General features: G+C 35.9%; 1 protein-coding gene across 2 annotated transcripts in view; it reads right to left on the reverse strand.

Annotated features, from left to right (window-relative positions):
- Positions 1-2145: 2145 nt before the first annotated feature.
- Positions 2146-19525, reverse strand: part of SMARCA1 (SWI/SNF related, matrix associated, actin dependent regulator of chromatin, subfamily a, member 1) — a 32521-nt gene continuing 15141 nt past the window's right edge. Inside the window, exons 15-25 of one of the 2 annotated variants that reach the window (XM_054075187.1) lie at positions 19209-19357; positions 18448-18567; positions 17582-17692; positions 17265-17378; positions 15561-15683; positions 13891-14023; positions 12768-12886; positions 12350-12562; positions 7113-7223; positions 6316-6409; positions 2150-3653 (exon numbers count right to left, since the gene is read on the reverse strand). In XM_054075187.1, coding sequence (XP_053931162.1) covers positions 6338-6409; positions 7113-7223; positions 12350-12562; positions 12768-12886; positions 13891-14023; positions 15561-15683; positions 17265-17378; positions 17582-17692; positions 18448-18567; positions 19209-19357 — 1265 coding nt within the window. In that variant the 3' untranslated portion in view covers positions 2150-3653; positions 6316-6337. Of the gene's footprint in view, positions 6410-7112; positions 7224-12349; positions 12563-12767; positions 12887-13890; positions 14024-15560; positions 15684-17264; positions 17379-17581; positions 17693-18447; positions 18568-19208; positions 19358-19525 lie in introns of both variants that reach the window. The other variant, XM_054075186.1, reaches the window with a different exon arrangement.

The raw sequence follows: 19525 nt of genomic DNA on the forward strand, positions 1-19525 counted from the left end.
AGCTGTCTGAAAGATGGGAGAGATGGTGCAGAGCAGGCAGGGGAACACACACATACAGCTCATATCAAGAGCCAGGCTAAAAGGTCCCTGCAGTTTCAGGGCTCTTGAAGCAGGCATCGTCTCACACCTTTGCGACATTACACCACACCCAGCTGAAACAACCGCCTCAGTCAACCACAGACACTTAGAAAACACATGTGGAAATACCTAACTGTTCGGTGACATCATCTATGTGAGGAAATCCATACCCTAGTTTGGTACTGCTGAATCAAAGATACTAATGCATTTATCAGGGCATAGAGTTAGGCCCCAACTTAGCTGTTACTGAAAGACTCAACTAGGAGAGTGTTTGTCTACAAAATGTGTCTCAAAATCTTTCATAAGAGGACAAGACCAATTCACTCACACTATCCATTCAGATATTTTAAATAAATAAATGTTAAGGTAATTTAACTAAATAAAAGGTCAATTTCAGTGACGAGCTAAAAATTAACTTCTATTTTTCTATGCTGTATGCCTGTTACCATGAAATATGAGTTCATCTAACAAAGCATTAGTCAATGAAAATACATTTCAGGCATGAAAAAAAGAGTAATTAGCAAAGTTGCCAACAGTTTATCCATACATACACAAAGGAAACAATTATTGACACAGTTAAATATGAAGAGGAAGATTATCATTTACCAATATGGCTATTTACTATGGTGCTGACTTTACTATAAGGTATTTTACAGCCAGTTCATCAAAGTGAAGGATAATTAAAAATTTGTAACCGTCATTTTTTTCCAAGAACCCTAAATTGTAATGAGTTGCTACTTGAACAAACTGCTGCTATTATATTTATAAGTGAGGACTTATTACTACAGCATGGATACATCCTTGGAATTTTATAAGGTTCCAGGAAATTCATAAACCACCAGTGTGCAACAGTTTGCACTATCTTCACAAAACCTCAACACAATTTCATGAGACTAACGACTATCCTCAGGATTATATTTTACTCATTTGAAATACTCAGTAGTCAATACACTTTTTTCTCTTTCTAAACAGAAAAAGAAAAGCCTTCCTGGACTCTAAACCCATACTGTGAAGCGGTCTCCTGAGGAACATCCAACTGTTAAGCTAGAGAAGATGACACATAATGAATGCCGTTTACCAAACTGCTAAGTGGAATTTAAGATTTTGTGGCCTACAGCACTGTCCATCTAATTAACAAATAAGAAAATACATGAAGATGACTTTTCAGCCTCTTTTCTTATGGTAAGAAACTGCCACGTAGAAATAAATAAAAAAAAAAAAGCCTGTTCCCTGAAGAAGGCATCTATAGTCTGACCTTCCCAAAACCACTGAACACACACAGCAAGAACATGAAAACACCAAATGTCACAGCTACTGTGTGACTCTGCAGACAGGGTCACTGTTCCCATTAAAAGTTCCCATGTCTGAATACGGCATCTCTTCCAAAAACACTGGCAGGTAGTGGTTCCAGGAAAGACTTGAAAGCAGACGACTTTAGGGCTGATAAACCACAGAGAAGCACAAGTATAAAGTAGCTGTGGGATCATGCTCAGCCTGGCAGTAAGCAAAGCTCTCTGCAGAACGATAGATCCTGTAGTGAACCCAACAATTGTCTTGGCCTGCTACTGAGGACAAGGTATAGCAACCCACATCTCTTCCCAGCTCGCTCTTCCTCACCTGAAGAAGAGTGAGATCTATCAAAAGTCACTGTGAAGCAGACAGAATTGCTACTAGCCAACACCAGGATAAACTGGTCTGCCAGAGCTCCTTACTGTCTCTCCTTTCTCTCTAAGGCATTGTCCTGAGAAAAAAGTGGAAAACTGAGCATTCCTTTAGGGCATGCACCTCTCCAAGCAGAATATCGAGCACATCTTCTAGTGATCAATATCTGCAATGACAAAATTACTGGTTGCTACCATTGTGTCTCCTAGATTTTAAGCTCTGAAGTATTTCATTTTAGTAACACACCAGAGGTATGGCGTAACAGAAAACAGTCAGACTTTAATGCAGGATCAACATACACTATGTCATACCAGACTAAGAGAGAACATAGGCAAGGCTGTCACCAAAATACACAGACTACTAGTATTTTATTTTATAGATTACAGGAAATCATAAAGTTTGAAAGCAGATGTGAAACAGCCACCCCCCCCCCCTTATGTTCAGCTACCAGACAGTTATGAGAGGTACAAGAGCAACAAAACCAAATCCAACTATTTTAACAGTATCCAGGTGCATCTGTACCAGAAGTACAATTACCAGACGACATCAGGTTCATATGAATTTTTATTTTCATATATGTACAATTTAAGAAACAAATCTCAATTTGAAAAAGTTCAGAAGTTATCTTTCAACAACACAATGTAGACATAACTTTGAGGCAGCAAATATCACTCCTATTAAGGCTCTTATGAAAGGATGGTTATCATGCAAATGCAATTAAAGAGTACATTACATTTCAAAATATGCAAACCAAGTTCAACTTTAACTCTTTCAGAAAAAGAACATATCAAACATTATAACTGTGACCCACCAAAGCACACACACACATGCTCCAAGCTAAGTACACGGACTAGATAAAACTTAAGTAAAATGGAACAACCCTCAAGCTGTCTTAACCAGATCAGAACTACAGTCAGTGACCAATCCCTCCCAACATCACAAGTGTCAATGTCTGCACCAACCGTGTCATTTCACATTCACATAAACTCCTGCTGACTGCAAAATTCCATATGCTTTTTCAACCTGAAAGGCCCACATTTTTCAGCTTTGGCATGAATTTGTGATTACTGAAAGCACTTAATCCCTCCACTACTCTTCCTCCTGGGGAAGATGCATGCACAGAGCACACCTGTATCATAGCAAGTGCACAGCTGGAACTGCAGGAGTGGCATAACAGAAATTAGTTCCATCAGACATTCAGAAACATTCTGATTAATTTTTGTACACTGTGAGCAAAAGTTGAATTTTTAAACCATAACCAAACCATAACTAAATCAAATAAGCAATGCTGATCAACAAAAAAAGTCACTTAACATTTTAGTATAGTAGTGTTAATTGTGCAAACAGAATCTTAAGATGGTCTAATGTTACCAGTAGGGAGAAAGCTACATTCCTTCACTATTTTATTAGAATAAGTTGAAACCAAATATAATGAAGATGGTCAGCTTTGTGACTTCTTTATTGTCATCACTAACATAATCCAAAACTAAAAAGACTGATTACTTGGAAGTGTTGAGTATGCAAAACCAAAAAGAACCCAACTGCTGTGACCTCTCCCAGGATGTTACGTGCACTGCATGATGTACAAAAGGTAATAGACAACTATGTTTTCTTTCTCCAAGCCCAGTGCTAGCACAATAAAATTATTGTTGTCTGCTCTAAAGGAAACAAGAAATTATTTTCAAGTTTTTATATCACGTAATTTTTTGGCAACTATCAAATGGCCTAAAGATCTATCATTACTATTATGATATTACATTCAGTGCTTACAAATTTCTAACCAACAGTATTCCTCATTTAAGAAAATAATAGTTAAAAACAGGAAGATTGCTTTACTTCAGTCCATCTAATTTTGAGTCACAGCAACACATCATTTGGATACTGCCAGGCATATACTCTGTGTGTATCTCCAACTAGAAGGACAAAAAAAAAAAAAGGAAAAGAAAGATCCATTTTACTTTAATCCTGACCAGCAGCTGTTAGCAATTTTCTTTAGTTATCACTGCAGGACATGATGGATGGGAAGACTCAATATGCTGATGGAACTAGTATATAGTGTACAAGTGCTCTCAAGGACTACTGTTGAACAGCACATTCAGTTTAACTAGAACTACAGACTGTAAGAGGTAACAGATAGTTCCTCGGAGCATCTATCACTCTTCAGAGAAGCTGTCTAATGAGGAAGATAATATCTGAAAGAACAACTGCATTATCTTTTGCTATATAGCTAGTATATAATGCCACTGAAGGAAAAGTAAACATTAACTCAAGTGGTAACTCAAACCAAGAAATCTGCATAAAAAAACAAGTTGAGATATTACCATTTTAAAGATTTTCCATACACTTTGCAACACAGAAACTGGATACACACAAACATGCAAGTCAAACAAAGATAATCTACAATAAACAAAACCAGAATACACTTATTTCAAGACTCAGACATTAAAATATTCACCTGATGCTAAAGAGGAGCAACAGAATAAGGTCTAGACCTAACCATGTAATCCAATGAAAATGCAGTTGGCTCTTCAAGCCTTCATATCTCTCCTCTTTTTAGCTGTTTTTATAATTTCAGGCCATAAACTTACTGAGTGACACAAGAGCCAAAAAGCAAATGTAAATAAGGCATCTTCCTCTCTCTATTAATAGCAATGCTCCAGGGATTTGTGATTATGTATGTATGTAGCTGCACAGCCTTTTTCCAGCCCATAATTACACAGGATGTCCTTCTCCCAAGGATAAAGCAAAATGTCAACTATTCAAATAGTATTTTTGGCATTGGAGCAGACATCCTTCTTTTCTGAGCAGACTTACCCCATCTGGGCTGCCTACTCATTTAAAAACATGCACTGACACCCATCACCAATCTGTCCAAAAGTTGCGCCCCATCATTATTAGATGTAGCTCTCAAGTCAGTAGATAAATCTCAACAGATGAATGCCCTTTTCTACACCCAAAGTCTTACAAATAAAAGCCCATTGAAATAATTACTAATTTGGTCCCCAAACAAAAGCTCCATTCCAAAATACAAAATTATTAATCTTCCAAAATGCTTTGCCACGACATCACACCCATTTTGCCCCAAATCTTAAACACAGACTATCAAGAAAGGCTCGGAATTGCTCATCAAGCTTAGAGATTAATCTCAGAAGATGTCAAAGACATTCCAATACCTTTTAAATGACATAAAGGAATGAGCAGAACTCTGAAAGGCTCAAGAACTCTTTGTAAAGTCCTGAATTTTACAAATACAGAAGAAGGTAGCCAATGCAAAGCATGGAGTACAGAGAGTATAAAGAGCTTTTTCATCTCAAAACACCTCAAACCACAGAAGGAAACAAACTGCACTAGAAGAAATTTACAAGTAGTCTTCAAGGGAAGCACCATGTAAAGCACACCGCATTAATCTAGACTTGACATTATGAGGGCATGTCTCGCTGTAGCAAGGTCCATACTAAACACCAGATCAGAGACAGAAGATTAAAGTAAAACATCGGATGTCACAGTCACTGTTCCACTGATCCAGGAAAGGCAGAGACTCCAAGGTGAGCAGAAACTATGAACCTGCTTAATAAAGGCCATTCTTGCAAAGTCAAAAAATCATACATTCCAACACTTTCATCTCTTCATTAAAACAGAAATACTAAAAAGGAGCACTCCGTAACATATCCCCATCGCTACTGACTGACGTGCTGAATCAAGGCTAAAAGCAGAAAGTTAGCACAGATAATTAGAGCAACAAAGATCTTTTAGCATAAGGCAGCATAGCCGAACAGCCTACAGAACAGAAGATGAATTTTGTTTGGTACTCGGAGAAGCTGTTAGTTGACTGCTTCAACTTATTAGGCATGGAAAAGTTTTCATCTAGAGATCATTCTGAAAAACATCTCACCCTGTGTTTAAACACATATGAAGCCTAACAGAAACCAGTCATAAAGGAAAAAAAAGTATACCTATTTGCTGGCTTTCCTTCCAAATGTTTCAGAGAAAAATGTAAATTTAATGCTGACAGCAAACAAGGATGTCAGTCTAATTAGATTTTTCGTTCTGTCGTGCTCCGGATCCTATCTAAGTATTCCTATGAAAATGAATCCGATCAATGATGAAGGCACAATTATACAAACCTTAACATTCATGCTAAATGTAGCTATGGAAAAAAGGGAGAGAGGAGAGGGAAAATAAAGGTGAAGTATATTTCTCTTCAAATAATTAAGTCTGTTTATTTTCCAATAGCCATATATATTTAAAATAAGAAACAGCAATAATACAGCTATAGAATCTAGTTCTCTTTCAAAGCAGCAGCATACAAAACATAGAAAAGCTAAAACCTCAGCACAAGCTTCAATAAAACAAGGACTGAGTGAATTTTGCTGAAGACATGAAACTCACAAAATACAGTACACAAAAATACTGGAATGCCTAAGATATAAAGCTACACATTTTAGGTAAAGAAAGACATTGTAAAGTATATAAAATCTGCAAAATTAAACCAAGGGATTTGGGGGAGAGTACCATGGATACAAACAAGGTGGCAATTAATACTTGTAGATGGAGAGAAGAAAGTGGCAGTTTTACATTTAGCATTCAGTTTTCAGGTTCACGACTTCACTTTCTTAGCATCCTTTTTTCCAGAGCTCTCCGCAGCCAAATCTGCTTTTCTCTTCTGTGACTAGAAAGGGAAAAGAAATTACTTATTTCAAAAAAGTGGTGGCATTATACTAAAAAAATTACAAGGTATGTGACTAACTATGCACAAAGATAAGTGACCCTAACACATTATATATGTCAATTTGGCTTTGTAAGATGTAAAGGAAGAGCAAACAAAAATCCCACATTTAGGTACTTAATTCTGCTAAGCTTTTTATCTTGTTGAAATTACTACATGGTCTCAGTGGAGCAGGTACCATGCATGCTATGAATTGTGTGCAAAGACCAGGACCTTGATTTATAGACAATTCTGCTGTAACGATGACAACTCTTCAAAACAAAAGAAGCATTTTTTTATCATTTCTTCCTCCAGGAATCACTATTTAGGGAAGGAGTAACAATCTGAGATTAAATTAAAGCAAACATATGACGTAGACATGTAGGTAGAAAGAGGGTCGTGCTACTTTTTATTTAAAACAGTCTTCCTCTGCTACTTGAACAAAAGACTCCTCAAAATAAAAAAAAAAAAGGTCATAAAATACTATGACTTGGCAATACCCACTCAAAATCTAGGAGAGCCGTGAATAGACAAATACTTCAGTTTAATCTCTCAACTAATGGTTTATACTAAAACAATCAGTGGCTACACTTTTCCTTTCCATTTTTTAACAAAATATAACTGAATTCTGCCCCACTGGAAGTAAAGAAAGTGCTACTAAACATACTGCTGTAACTTTTGCTCCTCTTTTCTTCTTTTCAGCTCTTTCTTTTTCTTCAATTTCCATATTTTCTTTTTCTATTAATGATATGAGAGTATTGCACCGTCTCTGAAACTCCTAAGAAAACAGAAAACATCAAATTCTCCAAACAAATGTTACAAATTCTCTCATTTACATAAATATGTTCAAAATTATTGAATTCCAAAATAATTAAGATTTCCAAAACCAATCAATATCCATGTATGAATAAAATTAGATTCATTATTGTTCATCCGTCTTTACCTTAGTATAACTTTCTTTATAAACAGAGAGATTTACTGGAGTATTTGATTTCCTGACAAAAAGTTTTTGGAATTATCTGTATCTTTCGAAGTGACATCCCAAAACACTGATCTGATCTTTCACCTTGTTTAGACAAAGCAAATTACAGCCTGCCAAAATACTATGCCACGTTTTAGGAAAAGAGGTCTTCCAAGTATTCTTTAAAGCAGAAAGAAAAGGAATCAAAGCTCTCTCTAAGCAATACTCTTCTGTGGCACACAGCCTGATTTTTTAAGATAAGACACTGTAGAGCTCTAAATTGGCAAAAATTAATACAGCCTTAGATAATCAACTCACTGTTGTATTTTCAGTCAAACAGCACCCAAAAGGCAGCAGGTCCTAAATACTATTATCAAGACTTCCAAGCTCTGAAGGTGATCGGGATTAAATGCCATAAAGTCATTTATACATATAAAATCTTTCCAATACAACCCTAGACGTATCTGCGTCGCAGTTAAATTGTCTTGGTTAACAGAATTCATTTGACTTGGACAGCTTCTTGTAGTCCATACCTCAAAGATCTCTTACCAAATACATAACAGTACTTTCCATTACTATTATTCATTCCATTCCGTGTAAATTGAGAATAGTGATTCTATAGGCTTTGCTTTCCAACACAAAGAAAGAAGTTTTCTTCTGAGTCAAAAATGTTGGAAAAATATGTCTTCTGTCTATTAAATTCAATGAAGCAATTTTTGAACCACAGGCTATCCTAGAACTGCTCAGTAGCATAAATCTAGCCTACAACTGGTCTATTTGCAATGTAGTGAACAGGTGACCTTTTTGCCCAGGAATTAAGTCTCTATTTTCTCAGCATCTGTAATCTGTATATTGCCTTAGCCATCAAGTTACATGAGGGAAAACGATGCAGCCTGCACACTTTCTTGATCCTCAACATTCTGAAACAGTCAAGCATTGATGAGTCAAACACTCATCTTTGAGACATTAATGCCCTCAAGCTTAACCACACTCCTTAAGTTCTGTAGTTTCCACACATTCCTCTATGAAGGGGGGCTCCATGGCCTTGAGTGAGAGTTGTATAATTCAGAATGGATTCTGCAAGCACATTAATTTATTTCACCACAAATCAAAAACAAGTTCTTCAGGACATTTTTCTTTACAGCTCCCTGCTGAAAACATTCTAGTCTCATGCACATACCTCTGCAAACAGAGTATTATAATGAGTCACTTCTACCATAGCCTCGAAAAGCAATTCGACACCCCCCAGTACAGATTCGACCATAAATCAGGGCACTACACCTGTGCTCTGCAACGTGACAGTCCTGCTGGAGCTAAGATACTCTCACTTCGACCAATAAAAAAACTCTTAAATTTCACCCACATAACAGTTTTTAGACAAAAAGGCAACAAGTCTGAGGAAACTTGAGTGCAAGCCATCCCAATGTGCATTGCATCACCAAACACACAACAAGAGAGCCTCTGTCCCAAACCCTCACACTCTATAGATGAATAGAGAAGGTAAAAAGTAAAAGACAGAAGTAGGAAGATGACTGTCAATGTCAGAAGCATTTTACATAATTTAAATTTGTGTAGACTGCACTCAAGGACTTAGGGGCTGCAGGTAAAAACTGACTCAAGTTGCACCGTAATAACAATTAGCTAAATCTTTTCTAGTATATGAGAAACTCATTTATGTTAAATTCAAGACAAGCAATTAATCGGAAAGCACAAAGAAATAACCTTGATTCATTTGCCTAAGGCACAAAGAAAAATCTTCCTCATCCCTGGGGAAAAGTGCTTGCATAAATACATACATTTGCTAAAGTATACAGGTTTGAGGTCAGACTTTCCAGCTGGACTGCTGCTCCAGAACAACAGGACAGAGGATGGACCCAAAAACCAATTTTCTCTGGAGAATCACAGAAGCAGTTGACTGTAGATGTGATATGCACACACGTTTCTTCTATGTCTACCACTGGAAAGAAACTGCACGATAAATCCTGCTTCGAGCTACGAAAATTTCCATGTGGATTGACCCATTCCATTTTTTTTTGTGCTAAAAATACACTTAAGAGTTTAAAATGCCTTGCACTTTTAGAGATGAGATTTTATTCAGTGCAGCTTGATACTTTTCTCTTTAGATAAGATGATAAGGAAAGAGATAAGATGTACTTCGCTCACCCCTTCACCGCTATAAAGACTAGAATTGCAATAAATAAGATGGGAGCACTGAACCATCACCTTCTGCATGACTGAAGGCAGAGATGCTGACTTGGGAGTGAAAGCAGTCCTCAGCTCTGTCAACAGGCTGTATGTTCCTGTATTTACAAAGGAGTCATTTGTCTTATACTGGGTAGGGTTTGCAGAAAAGTAAAAGAGAATATGTATAATTTATGACTTTGGAAAACAGATACACGATTCACAACTGCCATGATATTTTGCATTCTTCCTGCATGGACAGAAATAAAAGAACAACTAAACTTAAAAAATCTAAACCTCTGTGCCCAGTTGAGAAAAAAAAAAAAGGACAATTTTAGGCGTTCTCAATCTCTTTGAAAACTTACATTTAGGGTAAACCATCTGGTTTTGGAATAAACAAAGCAGAATTTTTGCTTTCCAAAGAGAAATCTTCAGAAAGACAAGAAACGGAAATAAGAAGATGGAAGATAAATGAGCTATTTTTGCGGAACTCAAGAGACATCTAGTGGATAGAACACAAAGTTCTCACAGAGCCAGATGACCCCTTTTCAGAATTACACTGTCCTTTCTATCTTGTTTTTTTAACAGTTTGAATGTAATAAAGAGTATTTTTGAGATCAGATGTCAATTTTAGTACTCTAGGAAAGTTTTATTCACTTCCACTGAATTTAGTACTTACCAATTTATAAAGATTTCTATTTACACTTGGTTCATTTTTCTTGGTACCAAGTGACCTTCCAGCACATTTCTTCGTAAAAATTATCAAGCAAGTGCAAAATGACCCACAGAAATTCATACTTCCACAAGTGTCAGCATACTTGAACACATACAGCGATTGGTAGTTAGAAACTACTAAACTATACATATCATGGCAATTTAAAACATTTTAGAAAATAGTGAAAGATTACTTCAGCTTTGTGTTTTCATATTATTCTTGTTCAATTGTGTAATAGCAGAAAACCTGAAAACATTAATATTAATAGACAGAATTTTAAGAGAAAACACAAGCGAAAAGATCCACTGCATTCCTAGTGCCTCAATTTAAGCATTAGACACCACAATAGACATTACTACACTTTAGCAAATTATTTCAATCATTTTAGAAATAAAATTACACTGTACATAAAGATCTGCAAGAAGATTTAAACTTAATATTTAACCCTTACTTAACTATATATCAACTAATATTGAATGTTGAGCAACATTTTTAATTTCTAGTGTCCATTTCTGATTTACTTAAATGGATTCCTCTCTCCATAGACAACTTAAAAGAAACTATATTACTAAATACTGGAGGTTCCTTTCTTCGTGGACATAATTTTGAAATCCAGTATTTCTTCAAACAGACATTTTAGCAAGTAAAGCTTGTAATTCTTTTTAATTAAGGTATAATTGCTGCACTATCCACAAACACTTTAATTGCTGAAATATCAAGGAGAAATTTTATTGCATAATTATAAGCAATACTGGGAAAAGCAAGTATTCCCACCTGTTCAAATATACATTTTAAATATTTTATCTTATGTTCTATTTATTCTTAGCCCAGCACCCAGAATTCTGAAAGAACATTTTATAAACAAATCCTGAGGCCAGGAAATTAAAGCAGTAGACAATAATGCATAGTGGTTCTGCGACTGCTAGACTAAATTACTTAAAAAACCCGGATTTGTATACAAGATAACATTTAAGTTATATGATTGCAGCATAGCATTTCATTAGAAATTTGCTTACAAGACTACGAGGAGACTTTATGACAGCTGCACAAGAGACAGCGTTCTCCACTCTTCTATCAGCCATGACCAATATGGGTTTGTATACAAGCAGACAAAGAAGTACATTTCTCCTGAATAAACACATTCACATGAGAATGCATGTGTGTTTCTTACATGAGGTATACGTACTTACAAGTATTACTCAGAAGAAAAAAGGAACTGAATCAGGGTAGATCTGTGTGCAAAGTCCAGGGCACAGCTAACAGCTTTTTATCATTAAAAGAGTCCTGTATTCTGAGGCTGGGACCTATACAGCTTATTATTTGCAACCACCAAAGCTTCTGTTAGTGTTATCGCTTCCCACTGAATAAGAAAATTAAAAAAGAATGGCTCTGCCCTTCAAAGAAAATAAAACACAGCTAAAATAGAGAGTAATGGTCTATTTGCTATTGAACTTGTGTTACATTCTAAGCGTGAATAAAAGTTTCAGAAAAGTGTAACTAAAACAACGTAAGCACCTGCACGTGATAATCCTTATTCAAAACTACAACATACATTTTAAACCATTTGCTTTAATGATTAACTCACACATGAATCACTAAATTTCCTCATGCTTTTAGAAATTAACTACCAGTATTGGAAGAGCTGTTCTTTCCTCCCAGTATATAATTCAGATGTTTTCAGTCTTTAACATTGTCCAATAATTCTGAAAAGTAGTCATATTTTAAGACATACAGTTTGGTAAAACTTTTTGTTTCCAATAAAAGTAACAAGGATATATGTAAGGATAGTCTACCTCTGCATTAATCCCTTTGGGTATCATGGCAGGTTCTCTAATCTGCTTTTTAGAGCTGCATTGTATTGTTCGCTGTACTAAGGGAAGAGGTTATTTTATTAAAAACTGGAAGGGATAATAAAAAACAAGGTTATTTTTTCAGTACTTGTTTCCTAGACACAACATGCTGTCACAAATCCAAATTTTATGTGATTATGCTTAAAAAAGGAACAAGATACCTCATGGATTTAGTCCATGTAACTGGTACCACCTACCATCGCAGTTCTGGATTTGATAAACCAGTCAAATCTGAACTGAGGAGCATTGCGCACACACTGTCTTAGTTCCTCGTACACATTTTCTTTATCAAAGCCCATCTTGTGTAGCATGCATATCAAAAATCTGTCTTCCTCTTCTGTGTAATTTTTCCCTTTGTTTGTTCCATATTGAATACGCAACTGATGAAAAGGTGCCTTGTACCTTGCAATCTGAAGGCAAAACAAAAGTAAGGTCTATTAAACATCCAATATTACACCAAAAATTTATTACATATTAGTGCAAATTACTGATACATGGTACACTATATATGCTACATATGCTACATATGAAGACAGAACTCCCATCCCCAACTAAGCTTTTTATGAAGGAATCTGAAAGACGTCAGCTGAAAAAACCAAAACGTGCAATGATTACTTTGGCATCTAGAGCTTTCTTGATACTGATCCTCCGCTGAATTCTTGCTTCTCCTCGTTCAATTTGAGCCATAATCCTCTCAATGTCCTGTAGTTCATTACAACGTTCCCAGAAAACAGCTAAAAATACAAAACATAATTTGTAAAATAAAATCTTTTCCTCTACTCTTAATACTTTACTTAGCTAAGGCACTCCAGCCAAAAAAAGGAATGCAGTTTGGGGTTCCATTAAATCTTAAAGATTTGCTAATACTCTACCCTAGCCTAGCCAAGACTACCCTTACTACCCTAGCCAAGACATAAACTTGCATAGATCCATTACTCAATGTCTTTAAAAGTTAACTATAAGCAAAGGTTTAATAACAACTGTAACAAAGTTTACATTCAACATAATTAACTGTAGTCAGGAAAAACCCTGAAAAGAGTTACTTCAAAGGATGGCTTTTCCTAACAGTTGCAGAACAGGTTAGAGCCGCTACTATAGCAGTGAAACATTGATACTTACTTTCACTACCTACCTCTAACATCAACAGAAACTACTTATGTCTCTCTGTTATAAGAGGTAGTAATTTGTGGCTTCTCCAGTGGCATCATTTCACAATACCAAAATAAATCAAACACTTGGAAGAGAACTCTTGTGGAGCTCTTCCTTTGTAAGCTATAGTAAGAACACTATGAAGTTAAATTTTATGAAGGTGTTTAGTAAAATTAAATCCAAGAATGGAACAAGAATAATTCTGTCCAGACCAAAAAGCACAGTGCAAATGTGAAAGACAAAGATAGAGTGTACTAACTAAAACAGCATACCTACTCACAGCATAATCACATTGCCACTACAAGGCAACTTCATGATTCCACAAGATCATACTGTCAACATAAATTAACTATGCCCACTTCTAAATTTTAGCTAAGGAGGGATAAAGGTGGATAAAGGCATATTTATATGCTGCAAATCCAAATTTTTAACATAATTAAGTCATCTGAAAAGAACCACCATGCACACTTTTTAAAAAAACTATTCTTAGACACATCCAAAATCTGCATCTTGTAACTTTAAAAGAAGATGTAGTAAAAATTATGGTGATACCACATGATTAAGAAATAAATTTCAAAACCTCACAAACCTGAATATTCAATGACCTCTTCAGGTGACTTTCCCTCCACTTCACGGGCAATATTGTCTATATCATCACGGCCATATTTCTCATTAGCTTTAATAAACTGGTTAAAATCTCTTTTATTCCAGTTTGTAAAACCCTATAAACAGCAAGAGATCAAGAGAGCTCTATTAGTTAGAAGAGAAACCTTTTGCAGAATTGTCTTGTGTGTCTACCATTGTTCCAACTGGCAATGCCCTTGCAATGTCACATAATTACCGTGGTTAATGGTCTTTCAGGATTTCCATAAACTTGTGTTGTCCAGGGTTTATTACTGAATCATTAAAAGTCTAAAGAGTTATTTTTGTGCCTGACTCCGCATGCATTAGTAAGAGTTTTTTATACTCTTCTGTCTTTAAAGTTTTTTACAAGGTATTTCTCCAAAGAAACAAGCTCAATGACAGGTTACTGCAATTTTAATCATGCTTCAGCAACAAAAGTCTTAGGAGTACAGAGTGCACCAATGCAAGTGTCATTTCAGGTTCTTCAAGTAGTGCAAACACCTAAAGCAACAGCTCCTACTTCGGACATCTACAAACCTTCAACCAGACAAGTAGCTGGATGAAAGCATAACTAGTCAGGAAAGAATCTCTAGAGCAAAAAGATGGAATCAAATGGAAACTCCATAGCATTGTCAAACAGAAAATCTGTTAGGTATCAAAAGAAACTAATCCAAAACTGAACAACAGTGAGATGCAATGCACAAAACCATCATCCAAGAATGAGACATTACAATTTAAAGACAAGAAAAGGAGAAAACACCATGAACAAAAGAAAAAATCACATGCCTCAACAGCAATTTGTAGTGCATTGAGCTTCTTTCATCACAAAAATACATCTACAATCTCTGTCAGTTCTCCAGCTGAATAAGCTCACTCCACAATTAGATCACACCTTTACAGTAAGTCCACCATACACAATACAAATATTTCTTTTTAATCATTAACAGCAGTACTGACGTGGGTAGCAGGACCACCTTAAATATCTCCTCTGCTATAAACAGGTGAAATTAGCAGTCAAATTGTGACCTTGCAAATTTCTTCAAGCAACAATACACCCAACTCTTTTAGAGAAAATTTTCACAACCAAAAAATCTTGCTGTTTTTTTGAAACACATCCTACCCCTTAACAATTAGCTTTCCATAAGCCTACTCAGCAGGATAACAGTCCAAAACTACCCAGCGACAGGGATGTGGTCCCAGTATAAAAGGAACATGCCTAACAACCCAGCTGGGACAAAATTAATGGATGTCTCATACATCTGTGTAATCATCATATACGTTGATAGAGGCTTGTCTCCTATTCAAAACCTTTTTGATAAAAACCCATGCAAGGTAAATGCATATACAAGAAACCCACTGATGGGATTTCTGCATGTATTGTTGGGTAGTGCATTCACTATACAAGTCCTTGCCTCAGAAACTCTGCAGACATTCAAGGAAATAGTCCATGACTATGACGTAAAGCTGTTCAAGGACAGGAAAGGTCCCTCAAAGCAAAACCAAGCAAAATCATTACATGTTGCGTGCTTTCTCCTTCCTATAACATCCGAGTAGCTTTTCTGTGCATATCTGTAATTATTAGTCCATACTAGTAAAAACATACACGATTAAATACTTCAGCTGTTCTTATTTTACCTGTGTTAGAAGCTTTTCTTTCTCTTCACTTTCCTCGGTATTCAGAGGCATAGACTCATCTATCTTCTTTTGTTCCTCTTTTTGTACCTGGGCAGCATTTGGGAGGTCAGGATTCCTGGGCACCTGAATTCAGGATATCACAATAAGCTGTAGTGCATTTAAAGAGACTGTATGCTTTTTTATCAACCACAGTTTACAATTTATCAGCATACGATAGAACTCACAGGACTGATTCAGTCCACACTCAGTAAGCATTTGCTGTCACATAAAACCAACCCGAAACCCAAAGAACAAAAAAAACCCACCACCCCACACCTGGGCTACCCTAAAGAAACCAAACCACAATAAAAATACTTTTTTAAACAACTAGTGTAAGCTGTCACAGTTCACTGATTTCAGTATCACTTTTCACTAGCTAAGGATCTTCTCTCTTACATCCAATAGTTTGTAACATTTTCCAGACAGACAATATTATGTAAACAAGGCCTAGCAACATTTTATCTGTCCCTCTCCCCATTGACATCAATTTAATATTTGTGACCTTTAAACTGCGTATTGGAATTCCATACCACACAACAGCAAACATGTCAGAAAATAGTATCCAGTACTGATTTTGTAGACCTTACAACATATTTCTGCAGCAAACACCTAGTTGATACCTTCTGATATCATTTACGGCAATCTTCATTTCTAACAATAAACTCTTCAGATACAAGATATAAACTCTTCAGATAAAGCTATACTTCCAATTCAGATCAGAACAAATTTAATCATATTTATCACTTGCACCACCAGTAAGCAGTCATACTAAGGTTTTAAGACAACAAATATTCATGTTCAACCTATCCAATCGACTAGATTCTACTAACAGGACCGAAACTCCTCTCTCTACATGCACACTGCCAACATTAGCTATTCTCTCATCCTAATTTTTGGAGTATTCATCATTTTCTTTCCCTAAGTTAATTATATTTCCTTCAATTTTATCCTGCCATCCACATAAAATTCTTTTTGCTTCCAGCTAAAACACCTTCTGCTTCTAAGACACTTTCTGCTTTTTCTTTAAGTATATTTTGCTAATATTAATTCCACTCTTTTGCAATACCAACTTCCTATACATCACTTTGAATGACAAGTTTATGGTCTCCAATACATTTCAGTTCTGAAACCTGTCATGAAACACAGGGCTTTTTAAAGCAAGTTACATGTCTGGAAGTAGGGGATCCATTTGATTTACTCAGACAACACTGGGACAAGTAATGAAAAAAAAGTCAAAACAGAATCTCTGTTCAGTTCCTCTCCAATAATCTCAGCGAGGAAGAGGGAGAAATTCAGCTAAGAAGCAGTAGGCCACTTTTGACCACATCACACTTTTGGGTCCAAGAGGTAGACGAAGCATCAGAACTGTCTCTGTTTTTTCTATTTATTTTATTGTTACGGATAAAACACAAAACTACAGACAAGAAGTTTTAAATGAAGGAAGGAATTACAGATGACTTTTTCTGTTCCACTGTGGAACAGAAACAGGAGTAGGGGGTTTAAGCCATTTTCTTCACATTAAGAAGCACTTTGCAAAAAATATCATCAGAATGACATGGTTTTTAGTTGCAGTCTCATTTACTTCATTTAGCTATCAGGGTTGCAGTAATCTGCAAAGAGGAATACAAATACATCTCATTAATTCGCATTTAAAAAAAAAATTACCTTATATCCTATAGTCTTACGATAATACAGAATTTCTTTTTCCAACAGTTCAAATAACCGTGGTGGGAAAAACTGGAAATCCTGAATATTTGGTTGTTTTGGTGGTCGTGGAGCCTTCAAAAATAGACAGGTCTATTAACATCAAATAGTGCTCATTTCTGTGCAACTAAACTTTTACAATGCAGCAGCAGTGCAATCAATCAGTTTGCAAATACATTCATTTTCTTACCAGCATAAGGTGAGCGCAGGGGATGCAACACTCGGGAGAAGAGCAAGAGAAGACCACAAAACCCACTCCATACTTGCCAGCTCCTTACCTTTGGAATTTTGGGTTCACTAACACGTAGAGCTTCTCTGAAATAAGCATCAACTGCATAATTAGCTTTACGTTCTCGTTTTGGAGGCTCTATCCATTCCATCATGCTCAACTATGTGCAGAACAGAATAAAAAGATAGTAAAGTAACTGTATGCTTTCCTAAAGCGGGAAAAATAATGACTAATGTGGCGCCACAAAACAGGAACATATTTTTGTATGGCAAACCTAATCGTTATGCTCAACAATTTGGGTACTACAAGGGAGCACAAGTAAGCTAGAAATTATAGCTGATTAGAACACATATTTAAACACACAAAAGATAAACACAAGCGAGGCACTGAAGTGCCATGGACAGATCCCTTTAAAACATTCTACTTACTACAGACACCCAAGTAGAGTTATGAGTCCATCTACCTCAGATCATCCTCTTCAGTTGGATGATCCTCATATAATTAGGTAAATTGTACATATAGCTCACATTAATGCTTGTGACTATAACCTTCACTGCAATGAAGAGTTAAGCCCAGGTACCATATGCAAAATCATTATCAGGTCTGTTTATTCCTCTCAGTTATTCAACAGTAAAATAATACTGACTGCAGCGGTATAGTAGGATGCAACATAACATTTTTGCTGCCAAAAGGATAAAATCTGAGCAATATTATCATATTTTACTGTGAAGAAAAACAGTGGAGGTGAAAGCTAATTTAACAAAAATTCAGAATATTGATACTTCTGCAGAGCTAAGTGGATTTTTCAGTAGCTTCTTACTTGCCTACAAAAGCCTTTACAGCTATATCTTTTTTAATACGGCCTTTATGCTTGCACCTCTAAGCTACAGTCTTAAAAACTTCAAGAAAAATTACCTTTTGTTTTTCTCTATAATCTTCACCTTCAAAGTTGTATAAGCTCATCTCTGTGTCCATAGTGAAATTCCGTAAGGAGCTCTCCCCCATTTTCTGCAATCGTTCGTTCATTTCAGCTGTCTGAAAACACAGGAAGATACTTTTAGACTTACTGAAACGTGTTTCATCTGTTATTAGAAAAAAAAAAACCCAGAAAAGGAACAGCTTTTGCCATTATTAAATCATTCTCAGAGTCTTTTTCTGCTTTAAACTTTTACTTTCCTTACAAGAAAATGGTGAGATGCCCATACTGCTTTCCACTTTTGAATAGTCCAATTCCAGGACTTTCCATTAAACTATATTTACTATGTTGGGATGCAGTACTACAACTGTATGATTTAACTTTTAAATGTAAATGAAATTTATGCCCAGTTCTTTGCAGCAGAACTGATAGTTTGTTTTTCCACAGAGCTACCTATTCCCTCATAAAGTTCCATAAAGGTTTTGTATCTGCTAGAATTGTTGGCATAAAACGTACATCTTTCTAAAAGCACACAAAATAACTAGTGCTTAAGATATGGCACGCACAGTGTGAACTTTGAAAATAATTATAACTCTCTAATTCTATTCCTTCAAAACTTTCATAAGCTTTAAAATACTTATGAATAGTAAAGGAACAGCTGGGCATAAAAACATTTATATAACCAGATTTAATTTATATTTCATGTATATATATTTAACGTTTGACATATTTTGAATTCTGTACAAAACTGTTCACTAACCTTCTTTTCACCTCTTTCTAAAATAGTGCTTATATCTTCTTCTGTCAGCTCACTGTCTTTGGAAGCAAAAACATGTGTGGCTCCATGCCGGATCATCTGCAGCATTTCATCTTTTGCCAGTTTGTTAGACTGTTGGTCTATGAGCCTTCCTAAAATTACAAGGAACACATTGAAAGTTAGGATGCAAAAGTTCTAGTAGGACCACGCAAACACTGGATTTTTCCAGTTCACTGGCAGACCAACAAAGGGAAAAACAATAGAGCCATACAGAAAAAAAATTACATTTCACTTCAGCTGAAAATAAACAGAAAGCAGGA

The sequence above is a fragment of the Cuculus canorus genome, chromosome 10 (genome assembly GCF_017976375.1).
Source record: "Cuculus canorus isolate bCucCan1 chromosome 10, bCucCan1.pri, whole genome shotgun sequence".
NCBI lineage: Eukaryota > Metazoa > Chordata > Aves > Cuculiformes > Cuculidae > Cuculus > Cuculus canorus.